This window comes from Camellia sinensis, chromosome 7, assembly GCF_055761805.1.
Source record: "Camellia sinensis isolate YWXY chromosome 7, ASM5576180v1, whole genome shotgun sequence".
In the NCBI taxonomy this organism is placed as follows: domain Eukaryota; kingdom Viridiplantae; phylum Streptophyta; class Magnoliopsida; order Ericales; family Theaceae; genus Camellia; species Camellia sinensis.
In genome coordinates, this window is record NC_138967.1 from 171,437,557 (window position 1) to 171,457,526 (window position 19,970).

The 19,970-nt window shown below is 29.4% G+C and overlaps 1 protein-coding gene across 3 annotated transcripts; it reads left to right on the forward strand.

Moving 5' to 3' along the window:
- Positions 1-7,267: 7,267 nt before the first annotated feature.
- LOC114296287 (TPR repeat-containing thioredoxin TTL1) lies at positions 7,268-12,415 on the forward strand. Of its 3 annotated transcripts, none has more exons than XM_028240579.2 (7): positions 7,268-8,760; positions 9,683-9,878; positions 10,253-10,326; positions 10,412-10,745; positions 11,008-11,212; positions 11,294-11,400; positions 11,698-12,415. In XM_028240579.2, the coding sequence occupies exons 1-7, from the start codon at positions 7,853-7,855 to the stop codon at positions 11,848-11,850; spliced, it is 1,977 nt and encodes a 658-aa protein (XP_028096380.2). In that variant the 5' UTR covers positions 7,268-7,852; the 3' UTR covers positions 11,851-12,415. The 3 variants fall into 3 exon arrangements, with proteins under 3 accessions (XP_028096380.2, XP_028096378.2, XP_028096379.2); XM_028240577.2 differs by having other exon boundaries at positions 7,271-8,760; positions 10,142-10,326; XM_028240578.2 differs by having other exon boundaries at positions 7,271-8,760; positions 10,142-10,326; positions 11,306-11,400.
- The last annotated feature ends 7,555 nt before the right edge of the window (positions 12,416-19,970 follow it).

The following is a 19,970-nucleotide window of genomic DNA, read 5'->3' on the forward strand; positions in this document are numbered from 1 at the left end:
TAGTTATATAAAATTCGAATAATGCTACATCTATTTAAAATTTTATTAATAACGTTCCTTAAAAATATATATATCCAAATATAATTAGATGTTTAAATATTATTATTAACTTTTAACAACCAATCACATTTGATCTATTTGATTTTTTAGTATTAAATTTCAACCTTTTACCTCACCTTATTCTTTTAATTTTTAATTATTCTAGCATTCCTTCTATTAAAAAGCAATCATTATTAAAAGGTACAATTAGAATGACAAAAAAAAAATAATAAATTACATTTTCCGAAATAAAATCTCTTAATTTTAATTTTATACTTTATTTTTCTTAAATTTCTATTTAGTATTCTACTTTTAAATTTTTCCTTTTGTTTCAATACAGCTCTGATCATTAAATAATGTAAAAATTTAGAGGTATAATTTAATAATTAAGAGCATATTAGAATAAAAAAAATAAATAGTTTTAGAGACAAATGGACTCAGGCTCGAGTCCACATCCTATGTATTTTTATTTTTTATTTTTTATTATATATATGTGTTTCGGTCTAAAGTTTTATGTTGAACATGCAAATGGACTCGGGGGCGAATCCACATCCTATGTATTTTTAATTTTTATTATGTATATGTAATTCAGTCTAAAGTTTTATGTTGAACATTCTAACACTTTTTCCAAACACCTACCACAGTTGAACACTCACCCAATCTATTTTTTTGAACACTCAACGCACAACCTTTTAATCAATATATATGTTTTGTGATACACGACTTATTTTAGAGCTTTATTTCTTCAGCATGTGCAAAGTATCTTGTTGACAAAATTGTATAATTCTACAATTCTTAACAAGTGTGCCACTTGAATGCTAATGATGATTAACAATTTTATAGCTTACCTCAATTTAAATTAAATAAGCTTTCCTCATTTTTTTAATTTTTTTTTTATCATGCTAGTGATAAAAACAAAATATATTTATGTAAATTTTTATATCTATATTTTATTTTTTGAAACAGTGATATCAATATGTTAGAATTTTATCTTACTTATTTATTTGTGTGTGATTCAAAAGGTAAAAAAAAAATTAAATTTTTGAATGTCTACCATAAAAAAAAATTTATGGAGTACTTATTACGAATCCTTGAAAAAATTTCTAAAGTCGTTACTAAATGGACTAGTATTCTAATGAAAAAAAATTCATATCGTTAAGAGTAGACTCAATTTTTTGGGTATTTATTTTAAAAATAGATTACTAGATTTTAGAATTTTGTCATTACTTTGAAAAGCTATTAGAGTGGGAAGAATTAAATCCTAATTGTTATTTAAATAGTGGCTTACAACAATTATACTTCTTCTTTTTTTGGATATCATCTCTCCAAAAATAAGGAAAATTTCAACATGCACTCTCAAAAGGATGCACTATATATATCTCTAGTTATACCGTTTTCTTCTTTAATTATGATTAATTTTTTTCTTTAATTATGACATTATTTTAGTTATAACTCATAAATTTTTTAATTATGTTTCATGTTGTATTTGGTTATGACATTTTTTGTAATTATGACTTAAAAAGTATAAAATTATATTATTTTTTTATTTAGGGCCCTTTTGGCAAGTTGGTAAAAAATCAATTTTTTTGACTTTTTTGGGTTACATCATCTCTCTATTTTTTACACAAAAAAAATTAAAAAATCAATTTTTTACCAACTTTTTAAAATATCACTTAATTATAAGGTGTATATAGTACATAGGGATGACAATGGATAACCTACCCTGTGGGTATCCATGGAGACCCAACCCAAATACATGGGTTTTTCCCTTTTTTTTATCCATTGGGTAGGGTAGGTGATATTCTTTAAATATTCACAGGGGATGGGTTGGCGATGGGTACCCACTAATTTGCCCATATGTTTTTTTTTTTTTTTTTTTTTTTTTTTTTTTTTTTTTTTTTTAAGATTCACAACCAAAACTAAATATACATTCAATCTTTTTTCTTTTTATTTATTTATTTATTTTTTCAGGTTCACAACCAATTTTTTTTTATTTTTTTTTATTTTTTTTAAGATCCACAACCAAAGCTAAATATACCTCCAATCTTTTTTTTTTTTTTTTTAAGGTTCACAACCATTTTTTTTTTTTATTTTTAAGATTCACAACCAAAGCTAAATATACATTTAATCTTTTTTCTTTTTTTAATTTTTTTAAAGGTTCACAACCAATTTTTTTTTTTTTTTTTTAAAGATTCACAACCAAAGCTAAATATATATTTAATTTAATTTTTTTAATTTTTTTTTTTGGGTAAGTAATAAATTTTTTTTTTAAGGTTCACAACCATTTTTTTTTTTTTTTTTTTAAGATTCACAACCAAAGCTATACATTCAATCTTATTTTATTTTATTTGGCTCAACAATAAAATCAAATACACATTAATTAACATTGTCACACTATTCTTGTCAAATTTTATGCATATCTAGAATTTTTTAAATTTATTTAAAAAAAATTAAGGACACTGTCTAGTGTAGGTTTCGGTTTGCTTTTCTATGTTATTTTATTTTGTTGTGTATTGTAATTTTCACAATGGTTTGCATGTTCTGAAATTTCAATTAACGAGTATGAATCTATTTGTTTTATGTTATCACACAATTTATACAACATATATATATATATATATATATATGAATGTATTTGAAAATAAGGAAATTGTAGAGAATCAAAACAAGCATGAGTTGTGATTGGTTAGAAATGATGGGTACAAAGATTTATTTGCTAGAAAAATAAAAAGGGGATACAAAGTCATACTAAATAGTTTTTTTTTTAAATTAAAAGAATTTTTCTTAGTTATGAACAGATTTAACTGAAATCAACTTGTTTCCCAATGTTATGCTTCATTTATTTAGATAGAAAATATTTTTTAATGAAAAATATTTTTTTATAAAAAAAATTCAAAATATATTTTTTTATATTTGGTGGTGGTGGTGATGGAACGAAGGTGAAAGTAGAAATTGTTACATTGTGGTGGGGGTGATGGCGGCAGTGATGATGGTAGTGGCTATGGTGATGGTAGTGTGACAGTGAAAGTGAGAATAGTGGTGACGGTGTTTTGAAATTAGTAAAAATTTAATTGAAAAAATATTTTTTGCTTTTTAAAAGTAACAAACAACAAAATTCGTGGGGGACTAAAGGAAGAAGATGGAGGATGGATTGGGTGTGGTAATACATGGATATCTTAAAATGAGTGGTTCAGATTTGTTAAATGTATAATTAGATTTTGGATAAATTAAAATGAATGGTTCAAATTTGTTAAGAGAAAGATGATTTAATGTCTAAATTGTCTGTGGCTAACAATTCCTTATTTATGCCCTGATACAATTTAATATGAGTCTTATAACACTTTCTTCAAACAAACTTTTTGATTGTCTCAAAATTATATATTTGATTATTATAAAACAAACTTTTTAATTAATTAATTAATGTGTAGTTGATTTTGTTGTTGAACCAAATAAAATAAAATAAGATTGAATGTATATTTAGCTTTTGTTGTGAACCTTAAAAAAATAAAAAAATAAATAAAAAAATAAGTTGTTAACATTAAATATATTAAAAAAGAAAGAAAAAAGATTGAAGGTATATTTAGCTAAAACCTTTATAAAAAAAAGACAAAAGAAAAACAAGAAGGTTGTTAACATGAAATATATTAAAAAAGAAAGAAAAAAGATTGAAGGTATATTTAACTTTTGTTGTGAACCTTTAAAAAAAAAAAAATTGTTAATATTAAATATATTAAAAAAGAAAGAAAAAAGATTGAAGGTAATTTAACTTTTGTTGTGAACCTTAAAAAAAATAAAATAAAAATAAAATAAAAAAAATTGTTAACATTAAATATATTAAAAAAGAAAGAAAAAAGATTGAAGGTATATTTAACTTTTGTTGTGAACCTTAAAAATAAATAAATAAATAAATAAATAAATAAATAAATAAAAATAAATTGTTAACATTAAATATATTAAAAAAGAAAGAAAAAAGATTGAAGGTATATTTAGTTTTTGTTGCGAACTTAAAAAAAAAAAAAAAAAAAAAGTTGTTAACATTAAGTATAAAAAATAAAAAAAAGGAGATTAAAGTGGGTTGGGGAAAATCTATACCCATTAAAAAATGGGGAGGGTGGTACCCATGGGGAATGGGGAATGGGGAAAATTTATTATAGGGGAATGGGGATGGGGAAAATTTATTATAGGGGAATGGGGATGGGGAATTAATATCTACCCTATTGCCCCCCATTGCCATTCCTAATAGTACACACCTTTGAAAGTTGTATATCATAATATTTTCCTCTAACAATTATGGGAAATTACCCATAGGTCCCATGGGAAACATGTGATCTCCATTTAATCTCATAACTTTTTCACTACACCCAAAAGTCTTTTCCTCTCTCGTTTTTTTTTCTACATTTTTCTGTCACCGTGTTTGTCATGGAAGAGGACCACCGGTGATCATATCTTTCTCCATTGATCGGGGTTCATTGATAACCACCAAGCATTAAAATCAACTCCGACGAAGAAGATGATATATTTTCCGACGAAGAAGATGAATGGATCTACTTAGATCTGATATAGATCTACTCAGATCTACATCAGATCTGAGTAGATCTACACAGATTTGGTTAGACATTCGTCTTTCCCCTTCGATCTCTTTTTTTTTTTTTTTTTCTCTCTCTGCTATACACTTCTGTTTTTCTGTTCTAATGGAGAAAATTTTCGAATTCTGAACAAGCAGTTTTCGAGTTTTAGTTACAGGCGGTGAAAACTGTAAAATTTTGCAGTTTCAAATTTTTTTTTGGTGCTGGAATGAATCATGGTTTAAAACTGTAAAATTTTGCAGTTTTATAACATTCTTTAGAACTGTAAAATTTTACAGTTTCATAACATGTTTTTTTATTTTTTTTTTCCGGCAATATTCTAGACATTCCGGTGAGTCTCCGGCGACCGTTAAACGGAAGTCCGACGGTAGTAAGATGTGAACAGTGTCTATAAATTAAAAAAAAAAAAAAAGATTTTTTGGTAACAATTAAAAATGTGTTGGACTAATTGGTGCAAGTATTTTGTTTTGGGATTAGTTGGTTTTTGAACTTGTTACATGGAACTTATCAGTAAGTTCCCCAACAATTATCTATTTAAGGATCCGTTTGGAAAGGGCTTTTCTGAGTTTTTTTGGCTATTTTAGCCACAAAAGATAAAATAGGCTATTTTAATCACAAAAAACAAAACATCACATCCAACCCATAATCATTACACTCTTCTCTCACAAAAAAGTCAAAAAAATCAAAAAGTCAAAAAGCTCTTCCCAAATCAAGCTTTTTAGCCCATGCTAAAATAGTTAAAAAAGTCAAAAAGTCAAAAAGCCAACCCACTTTCCAAACGGAGGCTAAATCTTTTTGAACACGGGAGAAAATTATTCAATGGTTTGTGAGGGATCATTACAATAATTTTGTAATGAATTACCATTTTAACTTTTGTCACACCCATTTTTGTTGGCCATATGAAATAAAATGGAATATGGGTCTCAATCTCACCATCTCCAGAAGAAAGGAATATAAAATTTTGAATGTCACTTACCAATTACAAATAGATGAGACAAAAAATAGAACAATATTAAGGAATTATTGAATAATTATGGCTTCGTTTTGGGAAAGGTTATTTTAGTAATTTTTAAATTTTTTGGCTGATATATGAGGTAAAAAAAAATTATATGTTTAAAGTGACTTTCTGATTTTTTACGAAAAGATACGTAAAAAGTAGAGAGAAAATAAAGTCTTTGACTTTTTTATATAAATTATAAATTTTTTGATTTTTTTAATAACTTTTTGATTTTAAGTCAAAATTATAGGCACTTTGGAAAGAAGTTAAAAAAGCCACCTTTTTGGATTTTTAACTATTTTAGCCAAAAAAGTCAATTTTTTTTATCCAAAAGAATCCAATTTTTTGTCAAAAAAATCACTAAAAAAGTCAAAAAGTTAAAAATTAATTTTTTACTAACTTTCTAAAACACCGCTTATTACTTTCCAAACAAAACCTAAGTAAACAAAAAGTCTAGAAATCATGAAAATTATTTCACAAAATTCATTGCGAAGACGTGCCGCGTGATCGACTAGTTGTGCCTACAATCGAACATTCGACCTGGGTGTAACTTCAATATATATTTTTCCAATTTTTTTTTTCATAAATGCTAACATTGCTGTGAAATGAAAAATGAGATATAAATTAAAAGTGAAATTTTAACCACATCATTTGTTAGAAATTCTATATAAGTTTTTTATTTGTATATTATTAATCCTAATTAAAAATAACCCAATATTTTTTGTCCACTCGTATGAATTGTGAATTTGTAGAATTTTTATTATTATTTATGTTTATGTATAAAACACAATATTATTAAAATTATAGATCATTTATAATTAAAAAATAAAAAGTCAAAAGTAACCCCATAGCAATTAAATGATATTATTATATTAGTGATAATAATATAAGAAAAATATTAAAAAGTATATTAAAATTTGTGAAACTGTTTGCAATATCTAAAAATTGTATTGAGAGTATAAATCCTTTATGTTGTGTTTGGTTGAGGGATTTGATGAGGGATTTGGAAAGGGAAATGGAAAAGGTAGGTGAAATATGAATAAAACATGCCTAAATTTCACATAGTTTCACACACCTTTTCCCTTTCCCTTTGCAAATCCCTTCCCAAATCCTCCCACCAAACACACTATTAATATTTTTGTATATTTTTTTGGAGCCATCATCAACCGGATTCATAAACGAGGGCATAATCATACAATTATAGTTATTCATTTTTTTAAGGATTAATTTATACATAAATATAAATAAAAATGATTCAAAATTTGAATTTATCTGAATCGTTTAAATTTTTGTAAGTCGGATGATCAGTCGAATTATCACTTTAATAATCGGTGTAACATCTGTCACTGGTGATTGTCACTTTTATTTTTAAATGATTAGTCAAACAATTGTCATGTACAAATTCCAACTTTAACAAAGGGATTTTTTAAAAAATAAGTTATAATTCACTTCTCAAATTATAACTCATTTCTCTTTCATAAAAAATTGATGACAATCAACTTTTAATTAAAAAATTAATTATAGTCGTCTTCAAAAAAAAATAGTCCAAAATTCGATACATGCAACATCACAAAAATTTTTTTTTTTGACAAATTTACAATTCATATGAGTGGACAAAAAACCCAGTCCAATATTTTTTTTTGTTATCACATGAAATATCATATTTGTCCGAATCGAGAGAGAGAGAGGGAGGGGCAGATGGAAGATGGAGGAGGAGAGAGAAATCCAAACGACAGATGTGGAGGAGAAGAAGAACATCTACTACTAACAAAAACTATAGAGCGAGAGAGAGAGAAACAGAGAGTGAGATGAGAAAGAGAGAGAAGTGAAACCTGTCTCGTGAAGCTGCAGGTGAGAGAGAAGAGAAAGAAAAAGCTCTCTTCTTTTTCTTTTACTTCTTCTCTCTTTTCTTCTTCTTCTTCTTGTTCCCCTTTCTCTCTCTCTGTAAAACCCGCCCTCTCTCTCTCTCAAATCTCTCTCTTTCTAACACCATTCACATTCATTCTTTGCTTCTCCCTTTTAAATCACGAGATCCCCATCTCTTTTTCTCTTTTTTTTCCTCCTTCTCTACATGTCTTCTTCAAAAGCTCTCTGTTTCTGTCTTGTTTGGTGGTGTTCTTGTCGATTCAATCACACACATTGCTGAGAAACAGAGAGAGAGAGAGAGAGAGAGAATTTTAATCATTGAGAGAGGAAGTGGGTGAATCAATCCTTCATTTTTTACTCCAAAATGTCGCATTCTCAGAAACCCATTTCGAAACTAGGGCTCAATACACTCCCCGATCGATTCCGGGACTCGATGACCTTTGACGACGACACCACCACCACCAACAAACCCGATTTCAGAGAACTCGATCTGGGTTCCCCTGTATCGCCCTTGACGACTCGGCGATCGAGTGGACCCGCAGCGAGTGGACTCACCACCACCACTAGCTCCACCACTAGCACTAGTTCGAGCTCGTCTTCGGGATCGGTCTCCGGGCGTAATAGATCCAACAAGGCTTCCAATAACCACTCCGGCGAGCTTTCTGGCTCCGTCGAGAGCTCCCCGAAGTCCGCCGGAGGCTCTCGATGCTTCAGAACAGTCCCCGGAAATCCCGATTCCGGGAACACCCAACCGTTAATCTATTCCGGTGGTAGCTCAGTCATTTCTCCGCTTGTCAATGTACTTCCGACAGGCAATATATGTCCTTCGGGAAAGATTTTGAAAACGGGAATGGCGAGTCGGAGCTCGAAAACCGAAGTTTTGGGTTCAGGAACCGTCAATTACGGCCATGGAAGCATAATGCGGGGCGGCACCGCCGTCAAATTGGGCGGCGGAGATGGAGGTGGTGGTGGTGGCGCCAACAAATCGAGAGGCGGAGATTCAGGGAGGAGCGCAATGTCGAGTTTCGATCCGGAGGAGGTGAAGAGGGCAGGGAATGAGCAGTACAAGATTGGGAATTTGGGTGAGGCATTGAGTTTGTATGATCGTGCGATTGCTATTTCGCCGGGAAATGCTACGTACCGGTTCAATAAGGCGGTGGCGTTGACGGGTCTCCGGCGATTAGCGGAGGCGGTGAGGGAATTCGAGGAGGCCATTAGGTTGGATCCAAGATATGTCAAGGCTCACCATCGTTTGGGATCTCTTCTTCTTCGGTGAGTGACTAAACATTAAAAAAGGTTCAATTTTTTGCACTCTATGTGCTTGTTAATTTGCCTATACGTTCATAAATCAGTGCAAATGGCTGTTCTTTACGTGGGTCTGTGTGAATTTGTGGTCTACTTTGGTGACAATGGTTGTTCTTTTTTTTTTCGTCTCTCTCTCTTATCTTTTGTCAGATCCAGTTCATGTTGATGATCTCTTGTTTTGTGGTTTGCCTGTTTGTTCTGTTGTGTGTAGTCTCACTGTACTATATTCTCTTTGTGTTGCTCTTTGTTACTGGTCTCTCATTGTTTTTAAAACTAGTTAACTGTTGTTCTTTCCTTTTGCTTTTTTGGTGAATTCTTGTTTTCTAAGCAGCAACTTGACCATGTTATCTCTTTTATTTAAGTTACTTAGATTACAATGATGCTACAGTGAATGAATTATGGATAATCTGCTTAATGCATTGGTGATTCATGGGATGAAATTTGGTCACTATAGCATTATTGCGTAGAGTAATGAATTGGTTTTTTTGGGTCTTTTTTGTGAGTGATTCGAATCATGGAGTTTGTTTTTGGCTGTGTTGAGCATTTAAGATTAATGGGTTATCAGGACAGTTTTGCTTCTTGGGTTTATGCTGGCAATCGATAAATGTTTCCTCTTTTAGGTTATTTTAAAATTTTCACTTCTTTACTTGAGGAGTATTTCCATTCCATTGAACTTGTTTGTGTCATTTGGCAATTAAGTATGGATCCTTCAGTTGAACTTGTTTGTCGGTTATTAATCATGAGATATCATCTTAACCCTTTGAAGAAGTTCTACCTTCGCATGTTTCAATGCTCTTTTGGTTTTTGTTTGTTTTTAGGTTATTGCAATTTCTGTTATTTCTCCTGCATAATTGTGCAACAAACAATCTAATTCCTGTTAGGATCATAGTCTAGGGCAGGTTGAAAATGCCAGGAGGCACCTTTGTTTTCCAGGATATCAACCAGATGCAAATGAGTTGCAGAGGTTGCAAGAAGTAGAAATGCATTTAAGCAAATGCACTGATGCCCGGAAGATTTGTGATTGGAAAAGTGCACTGAGGGAAGGTGACGCTACCATTGCTGCTGGAGCTGATGCTTCTCCTCAGGTGAGGCAATTCCTCAATTTTTCTAGGGTTTCACTAACCACCACCCATTGGGTGTTGGTTAAGCTTCAAATAATGTCAAAAAAGTTTTCAATACACATTTTACATGTCCCTATACATTTTATACATATTTCAATACACTTCTACACATTTTCCCACCTTAACCAATGCCCATTGGGATGTCTTCAATTTTCTAATATCGTGATTGTAGAGATAGATGCAATAGAATGGTAAAATTGTTGAACTTGTGCAAATTGAATTTACAGCTACATATATGTAAAGTAGAAGCCCTTTTGAAGCTCCACCAACTAGAAGATGCCAATTTGAGCCTATCAAGCATTCCTAAATTTGAACCATCCACTCGTTCTTTGTCGCAGTCAAAATTTTTTGGGATGCTATCCGAAGCATACCTATTCTTTGTCCAAGCACAGATTGACATGGCTTTTGGAAGGTGAGTTCAGAAATTTTGTGTCATTGTGAAAAAAAGAAATAAGGGTTATGGGGGAGAGTGAGGATGGATGATGGATGTGTTGCAGGTTTGAGAATGCAGTTACAGCCGCTGAGAAAGCAGGGCAGATTGATCCTCGAAATATTGAAATCTCAGTTCTGCTCAACAATGTCAGGCTGGTGTCAAGGGCTCGGGTCCGTGGCAATGATCTCTTCAAATCTGAAAGGTTCACTGAAGCTTGTTCTGCTTACGGAGAAGGCCTCAGGCTTGACCCTTCGAACTCGGTTCTCTATTGCAACAGAGCAGCTTGTTGGTATAAGCTTGGGCTGTGGGAGCGTGCGGTTGATGATTGCAACCAAGCTCTACACTTCCAGCCCAACTACACCAAAGCCCTTCTTAGACGAGCTGCCTCAAACAACAAGGTAAAATTACTTTGAACTAAGATTTTAAATATCTGTCCTTATGTATCAAGATTTTGGACATTTGATATCGTTATTCATCAATATATCGGCCTATGCTATCTAATTTTTTCCGATATTGGCTGATTTATGACTATATCACCTATATTGATACATCTTAATACCATTATTTAAAACCATGCTTTGAACCCTTATAAATTATTCAGTTCTCTAGTTTTGGTTTGTGAGTGACATTAAATTGATTTTTGAACAATGTGGATTGTAGCTTGAGCGGTGGGCTGAAGCTGTTAGAGATTACGAGGTCTTGAGGAGGGTTCTCCCAAATGACAATGAGGTTGCCGAGTCTATGTTCTATGCCCAAGTTGCATTGAAGAAATCCCGAGGGGAAGACATTTCTAATATGAAGTTTGGCGGGGAAGTGGAGTTAGTATCTGGTCTTGAGCAGTTCAGGGCTGCAATATCTTCTCCCGGTATGTCATCCCACATTCACCCTTTTTAATTCATTCCTTCCTCAAATTGCATTGCCTTGAAGGTACAATTTGGAATAACAGGTGCTTCTGTAGTCCATTTCAACGCAGCATCAAACCTGCAGTGCAAGGAGATATCTCCATTCATCGATACACTATGTGGACGTTACCCATCCATAAATTTCTTCATGGTAAATCATCTACGTCTTATGAGCTTGTTTGGTGTAACTGTTTGTAAACTGTAAGTTGATAATTAGAAAGTAGAAGCGAAAACATCTTTCCTAACTTCCAAGCAATCATCTTATTTAAGCTATTTTATTTAATAAACTGTAAGTAGAAACTGCACCAAACAATTTGGTTTAGACTGTCAAAATAAATAAATAAAAAAATAAACTATTGCAGCAAACAACCCTTATATCTTGTTGATCCTCATTTCATCTACTTCAACTGAAACATTTCTTGTTGTGTATGATGATGTTCAATAAAAGGTGGATGTGGAGGAGAGCATGGCTATTGCAGTTGCTGAGAAAGTTAGGATTGTACCAACATTCAAGATTTACAAGAATGGAAGCCGAGTTAAGGAAATAGTTTGCCCGAGCCCAGAAGTGTTGGAGTCCTCGGTGAGGCATTACAGTTTTTAGTATACATGAGACTGTACACTGTACTATTGTTCATCCTCCCTTTTTTCTTGCTTCCCAAACACCAAGCTTCGCTACGAGTTATCTGTGACAAAAACTGAGCTACTACAACATAGCAATATCATTAGGAGCCAATGCCAGTAGAACCCAGGGAGAGATAAATTTAGTTCTATTCGCTGTTTTTATTTATTTATTCATTTCTTATTTCTCTCCGGCTCCATCTTCCCGCTGTCTCCATTTCCTTTTTTTTTTTCTTTTTTTCTCCCCCTCCAAAGTACTTTTTTTCATTTCATGTAGGCCAGCCTTGTTCTAGTTTCTCCATGTTCATTAAAAGATATGTACAATTCATCATATCGGCTTTTTTAGCTGACCTCCAGAGAGAGATAAAGAGAGAAGGGTGGCTGGCTGGCTTTTAGATGAGGATATGTACATTACATATATGATGATATATACACAAAACAATGGAAGCCATTGGGGCAGAATGAAAATGATGATGATGTTATTAATGTTCTTTCATTGCCCAATCATTTCATTAATAAAATGGTTCATTTCATCTTTTCTTCTTGAATACCATTGTCGTACTTGTGTTGTCTTCATTGTTTATCTTGTTAGTTGTTATAGTTCAATCTCCATCAATCAAGACCATGGTAATTTTTTCCTTTGAGAAGGGGCAATATTGTCATTGTAAAGGGTTGGGTTGGGGTGGAGGGTGAGCTTTTAATTGATGGTTGGTTTTGTTATTAAGGGGTGGTTTGGGTGGTTGAAATACCATTCATTACTGCCTGAGTGCACTACCCCTTTTATCAAAAAATAAAATAAAATAAAATAAAGAAAAATAAAAGTGAAAATAAAAACAAGTGGGAAATAACGTCTTTTCTTCACAAATGTGAAATCTAAACAATGTGGTAGGCTGTGTTTGTTTAATTGTAAAAGAATCATCATTTTATCAGAATATCTATTTTCATGTTTGGTTTGATAATAATGAAAGATATGTAATATTTTATTTTCATGTTTGGTTTGATAAAAATAAAAGATACGTAATATTCTATGGCTTCTTTTGCAAGTTGAGTTGTTGGGTTTTTAATTTGATAATTTCGTTTAAATTGTCTTTTTCTCAACTAGACGATCACAATATATATATATATATATATATATTTAAAATTAAATTTTTTTTAAGAGTCTAAAAAAATACAAGAATAGGTTAATATATGTAAGTTGTTTTTAAATAAAAACTTATTTATTTTATATTTAAGATTTTTTTTTCAAAATTGAATTTTTTTTTTTAAAAAAAAAATTAGATTTGTCTAAATTTAGACAATTTTAAAAAATGGGCTCAAAATTTAAAAAAATTCAAAAAAGAAAAAAGTTAATCCAAAAAAAATAGGCCTTTCATTAGTTTTAGCCAAATTAATAAGCCTATATGGAATCACAATTCAATAATTTAAAACAATAATCATTCTATTCTTGTCTAGTAAACCAAATGCAAAGCTTACACAAACATTCACTAACATAACAAAAATTCTTAGTTACCGTTTAGCAAAAAAAAATTCAGTTGACTTTTTAGTGTTTGGACTATTTTTTAACCTGTGACTAAAAAATTTGTTTTGATTTTTTTTTTTTTTTGACTTTTGTGAGGAAAAAAAATAAAATAAAATAATTATAGTTAAGATCTAATATTTTGTCTACTTATTTAACCTATTTAGGCCTCATTTGAAAACTGTCTGCAATAGCTTAAAAGTTAAAAAGTCATTAAAAAAATTAAAAAGTTTATAAATTATATTAAAAAGTCAAAAAAAAAATTATTTCTACTCTTTGCACGTCTTTTTGTAAAAAATTAAAAAATCATTCTAAACATGCTAATTTTTTTTACCCTATATTTTATCTAAAAAAATTAAAAAGTTACTAAAATAACCTCTTTCACATAAAATCTTAAACTCAACTAAACTAACTTAACTAAAGTGTATAAAATTCAATCACAAATACAATTATCCCCCATACAGTGGACTTTATCTATGTAATGAATGAGATATGACACCTAATATGGATAATGTATATCATTAGATATTAATAGGACTCTAGCCCACCATTTAGGCTACGTTTGGGTACTCTCAAAAAAGCCAAAAAGTCAAAAAGTTACTCAAAAAGTTAAAAAGTTAACACTATTCACCAAAAGTCAACAATTACGGCTGCACAACTCCCAATTCAAATTTTTCCTTACAAATCAATTTTTACAATTTTTTATTACACATTTTTCAATAAAAAGTCAAAAAGTTAACCCAAACATCCATATTTTCAACCTCAATTTTTTAGTCTAAAAAGACAAAAAGTACACTTATTTAATCTTTCCAAACTTGGCCTTAATGTTGATATTGTATTATAAACTTGTAAGATACGTTAGTAGCTAATGATATTGTTTGGATGTGAAATTGTTGGGAGTAAACTCATTAATGGGGAGGGTGGGCCAAGTCAAAAGACCTCATGAGGAGGGTTTCTACATAATTTTGTAATCACATGGAAGCATTTAAAGTTGCCACCTCCCAAACAGTCCCTTCCACTTGACTAAAACAGTGGTACTACATGTACTAATTAATGTATATATTATTGACAACATTTATTATACAACTTACAAATAATGTAACATCATGTGTTAGTATATTAATATGTACATTAATTAGTATATATAGCATTATTATGAATAAAAACAAAACAAAAACAAAAACAAAACAAAACAAAACAAAAAAGAAAAGTCCAGGAGTGATATGTCGGTGCTAACTTGCGCCTGATGAGGTCACCATCTTGTCGGTTTGTCAGCTCAGGGCAACTTTTGTGCCAGCTACGTTACGTCCGGATTCTTCTTTTTCGAACACTAATTTTTTGAGGTGTACGTATAGATTTTATTATTTAATAGATTTTATAATAATTAATAATTGTTAATTTTTAATAATAATTTAAAATTTTTATAACAAAAAATATCATTAATTATAAATTTTAGGATAAATTAAAAATACATCTTCTAAAATTTGCTTAAAATACGGATTGTCTCAAGTGATTTGAAAAATTACAAATACCCCCTTATTAGAATTTTTTTATTTTATTTAACAGAATTAATTAAAAAAATAAAATTTATAATTACTCTCCTATATAATAATAAAATTACCTAAATTATTAATTGAAACATATTTTTAACATCATGAAAAAGTGTTAATTGACTTGATGATTTATTAATAAAATGAGCAATTTGTTATGAAATTAAAAATCTCAGGAGGTGGAATGTAATTTTTAAAACTACAGGGGCGATTCGTATTTTAATCAAACCTTAAGAGTGTATTTGTAATTTATTCTAAATTTTAACGATAGGTTAAAAAAATCGTCAAAAAAAGTAATTAATTTTTAACTTTTAACAACAGTTTTAAAATTTCGTCAAAGAAAACGTCATTGATTGTAAGTTTTAGCGTTAATTTATAAAAATCGTAACAAAAAAGGTCACTAATTGTTAATTTTTAACGACATATATAAAAAAATGTCACAAAAAATTATTTTTAACAATAATTTTATTAAAATTTATTTTCAATAGGACTTGATGTGAATTAAATCCGGCTATTAGGACCTATTAATAATTTATCTTAATTTTTTTCATAACACACATTTAATGAACACATTCTCACTAATTATATTAAAAGAAAAAAATTTCATTATACATCTCTTTATTTTAATAATATTCTTTTTTTTAATTTCAAAATTTTAATTTTTCTTCTACTTATCCATTCCTCATTCACCTCTGTTGCCACCATTTTCAACCCTTCATCACCATTGTCACTCCTAGCTTACCTTCTTTTATGCTAAACCTCTACCGTCAATCTCGAAAGTGAATATAATTTGCCGAGGGATGTTTGTAGGAGTATATGGTTAATGATAGAAAGTGATCATAGACAAAAGAGGCAACAAGAGGGAATGGCATAGGAGAGAGACGGCATTTGCCATGGAGGATGATTGTGGTATTTTAGAATAAAGATTTAAGTAGAAGAAGATAAGTGTATTATAATATTTTCATTCTAAGACAATTTTATGAAGTGTATGAGCGGTGGAGAATTAGTATATGAAAATAGATTTACTCACTACGTACAAATGGAGAATAAAATACAAAATATACAGATATAAGACAAATTTTACAATTATAGATATGAATCAGTGTTTGGTTTAAATTTTTTGAAAATTGAGTTTTTTGATTTTCGTATTTTTTTATTTTTAGTTAATATTTTTAAAATTTTAAACATTTTTTTTAAATTTTTTTAGATGCATCTTACTTCGATGTATTTAAAAAGTAAAAAAATTGTGAAAAAAATATTTTTTTAAATTAATAAATATATGAAAATATAAAAAATGTATTGAATTTTTGTATTTTTTTGGTATTTAGTGAATTTTTAAAAGGTTTTTTTCATAAATTTTTTACTTTTTAAGTATATTTATGTTAGGTGCGTCTAAAAAGTAAAAAAAAAAAATTGCTTAAAATATTTAAAAAATTCAGCAAAACAAAAAAATACGAAAAATAAAAAAATAAAATTTTCTGAAAAGTATTTTTAGAAAAGTATAACCAAGCAAAGTGAAATTTTTATTTTTATTTTATATCTGTGTATTCTATGCTTGATTCACTCTATATACCTAAAATTTTGACTTTTCGTCCCTTTCTTGAATTCTAATTTGGAAAATTTTATCATAATTTTTTTTAAGTAATTATATACAAACATATATAAATTTTGAGTCACTGTAAGCCAAGTATATAATTCAGTCGTTAGAGTTAGAATTAAAATTAAAATAAAATAATATTTAAATCACACATTTTAAAGTGGTATAGTTTTACATTCATTTTAAATATTTAGAAAATTGGTTAAAAGTTAATTTTTTTAAACTTTTTTTTTGACTTTTTTATCCTTTTGTGTATAAAAAATATAAGAGTTAATATATAACTCAAAATGAATTAAAAGCTAAAAATTAGCTTTTAGCTAGCTTCTCAAATTGCCATTTGATTACAACAATAAATTTTTATAACTTTTACAGACTACTTATATTTGCAGATATGTATTAATTGAGTTCCTAATTTTATGCAAGTCTTGTAAGTGCTTACTTTATCCACAAAATTTATCAGTATTATTTTTCACACAAATTTAAAATTTTTATAGTCTTATTTTTCTCACAGTTTTTGTTAGAGGTGAATGAGGCGTTAATAGAATTCAATGAAAATTTGAAAGAAAAATGAGAGGTATTAGAAATTTACCCTACTAAGAGAAATGAAAATTGCATTTGTGACCTTGCTATTCGATTGGTTCAAAATGAAAAATTACTTAGTAGGTCTAATCTATAGTACACGTGGTATGCCTTTTAATAATAAAGAGATTCATGGTCACTTTATTTTCAGATATGCGTGTCCCTTTATTATTAGATGGACACACTATCACGTAATGAATTTTCCAAGTAACTTCTCATGCTAAACCTTATCCAATGGCTACTAAGCTCTGGCAACATAGAGCTGCAATTGGAAAAATAAAACTTGCATAGTTTTTGGTTAACTAGAATGAAAATTGAAATAGAATGATTGTTTTGTCAAAATACGTATTCTCATATTTAGTTCAGTAAAAGAAATATAATTACAGATTCATCAATTTAGGAGAATGCCATTTTATTAGGAGGTTAAGAAACAATCATCTTATTCATGTCTAAATTTATTCTAATAAATTAAACACTACTTAAAAATGATGAGTTAGTGCATATAAATTTGTTGCTTTCAAAGACCATTGAAAATATGTTCATTGTGAGAAAATGAAATTACTCATTGTAGTAACATTTCTCAAATTGGTAATTAAATTGTTGTATTTGAATGAGGGAGATGAATCTAAATAATGGGTGGTAAGAAATGCAAGTGCAAGTACAATAATTGTAGAGGAATAATAGCAAAGATAGGCACACTAGTACAATTATTTGTGAGGGTGTTTGGCTAGTGTAGGAACAGATTGAATTGGAGGAATTGCTTGTTTGGTAGAACTTTTTAGTGTAGCCATTTTATCCCAATTATACATCATCAAATGATCCCCACCCTAGTGGTAGGGCTTTGTGGTCTGCTCATGAAGTCTAGGGTTGAACCCTAACTATCAAAAAATGGTGTTCTTGACAATACCAAAAAAACCAAGGGCATCCAACTAGCTATGAAAGATAGGGTGCAATTAGCAATCTAAATTCAATTTATAAAGTTTTAAGGTTTGGGCAATATAATTTGAATTTGGGATGTTCAATAATTTTTTTGGAGTGCATTTAGAGGTTATTGTAACTCACTTGGATGATCAAATCCTTATAAAATAAAACCTTACTCACGAGAAACTCAGTTCATTTGAAACTCTATTTTGATAAAATTTAAAAGAAATTATAGGATCACCGACCCAAACCAGTTGGCGTTTGGATCATCATTGGCAAACTGTTTCTTTATAATAAACAGTTTGCTGTACAGAAATATATTTTTGTTTTCTGTTTTTGGTCTGGGTTTTAGAAATATTGAGAGAGAGAAAAAAAAAAAAGTTTAAAAAATACAGCATTTTTCAAAATTTTCAAGCTTGGAGAATAAAAAAAAGGGTTAATTACACTTTAAAACTGTATAAATAAACCCTTCAATTATTGAAATTATGTCATTTTCACCCCTCCAAAAGAGAGTTCTTTTATGACTTTTTATAATTAAGGAGTCTAAATGTATAATTTTAAGATTAAAGAGGGTAAACTAATATTCAGTGATAAATGGAAAATTTTATTTTTTTTGTTAAAGATCAAAGTGAGGAAAGAAAATTGAAAGTCAATAATAAAATGGTATGAATATCCTCATCTTTAGCAAGCCGACCTTGAGCTTCTTCCACATTGTATTTGAGCTGAGCTCAAGTTTAAATTTGATCTCTATTAATATGCAAATTGAGTTTAAATACTTTTGTATTCAAATTAACTCAATTTGTTTGTAATAAGGGTGAACAATCATCGAGCTAAACTTGCACTATATAATACAAATATGCGTGTCATTTTAAATTTGGCCCAACTCTGGATTAGGTATAATCTAACCATTTAAATCCGATCTTAATGCTATGTTTGATTGGAGGGATTTGAGGAGGGATTTGGAAAGAAAAATGAAAAAAACAGGTGAAATGCAAATAAATCATGCCTATATTTCACATAGTTTCACACACCTTTTTCCTTTTCCTTTCCAACCAAATCCCCCAACCAAACACAGCATAAATGAATTTCAAAATTTCAAATTCACCCACTTAACCCAACACATACCGCCTATTAAATTATTTTTTTGAAGGCTGTTAAATTCTTTAAATATTTCAATAATTATTTGAATTTAAGACATTAATGAAATTCAAATGTAAAATAAATGTAGTCTTTAAGCAAATGTTATAGCTTAAGCCTTAAAAAGAAGTGTGTATATATATGTACTTTTTTTTCTTTTATTATTTTTGTAGTTTATTTTGCATCTAAATAACATAAAATTAATATTAATATTTTATTAATGAGCAGGCTAGGTCAGATGGGATCAAAACTCATCATTCTAAGCTCAGTTCGAAATTTAAATAGACTCAAAAAATTAAAAAAAAAATTATAACTTACACTAAAAAGTTAAAGATTTTATTTTCTCTTCGTAAAAAATCAAAAAGTCATTCCAAGTATACTAATTTTTTTTACCTCATCTTTTAGCCAAAAAATCAAAAAATTATTAAAATAGCATGTTCCCAAACAAGACCTCAAAATCTCAATCTAACCAAACCTTATAAAGTAAATATTTTTTTTTTCTTCAAACCATAATACTTTATTTGATTCATTGGAATGAATGAAATAGAATGATGATTCCATAAACTTTTTTATAGAATGATCATTCCCTTAAGATTGTGAAAATTGTTTCCTTTGTAGTAATAAATTTGTTATTAATTTTTTAGTCTAATCAAACAAACATGAAAATTTGTTTTTTTATTTAAATAATAATTTTATTTCATTTCATTCCATTCCATTGAACCAAACACTACACAAAATTATTAAACCAAACTAGACAAATTGGACGGGTCATTGGGCCATGGCCACCACTTATTTGCAGCTTA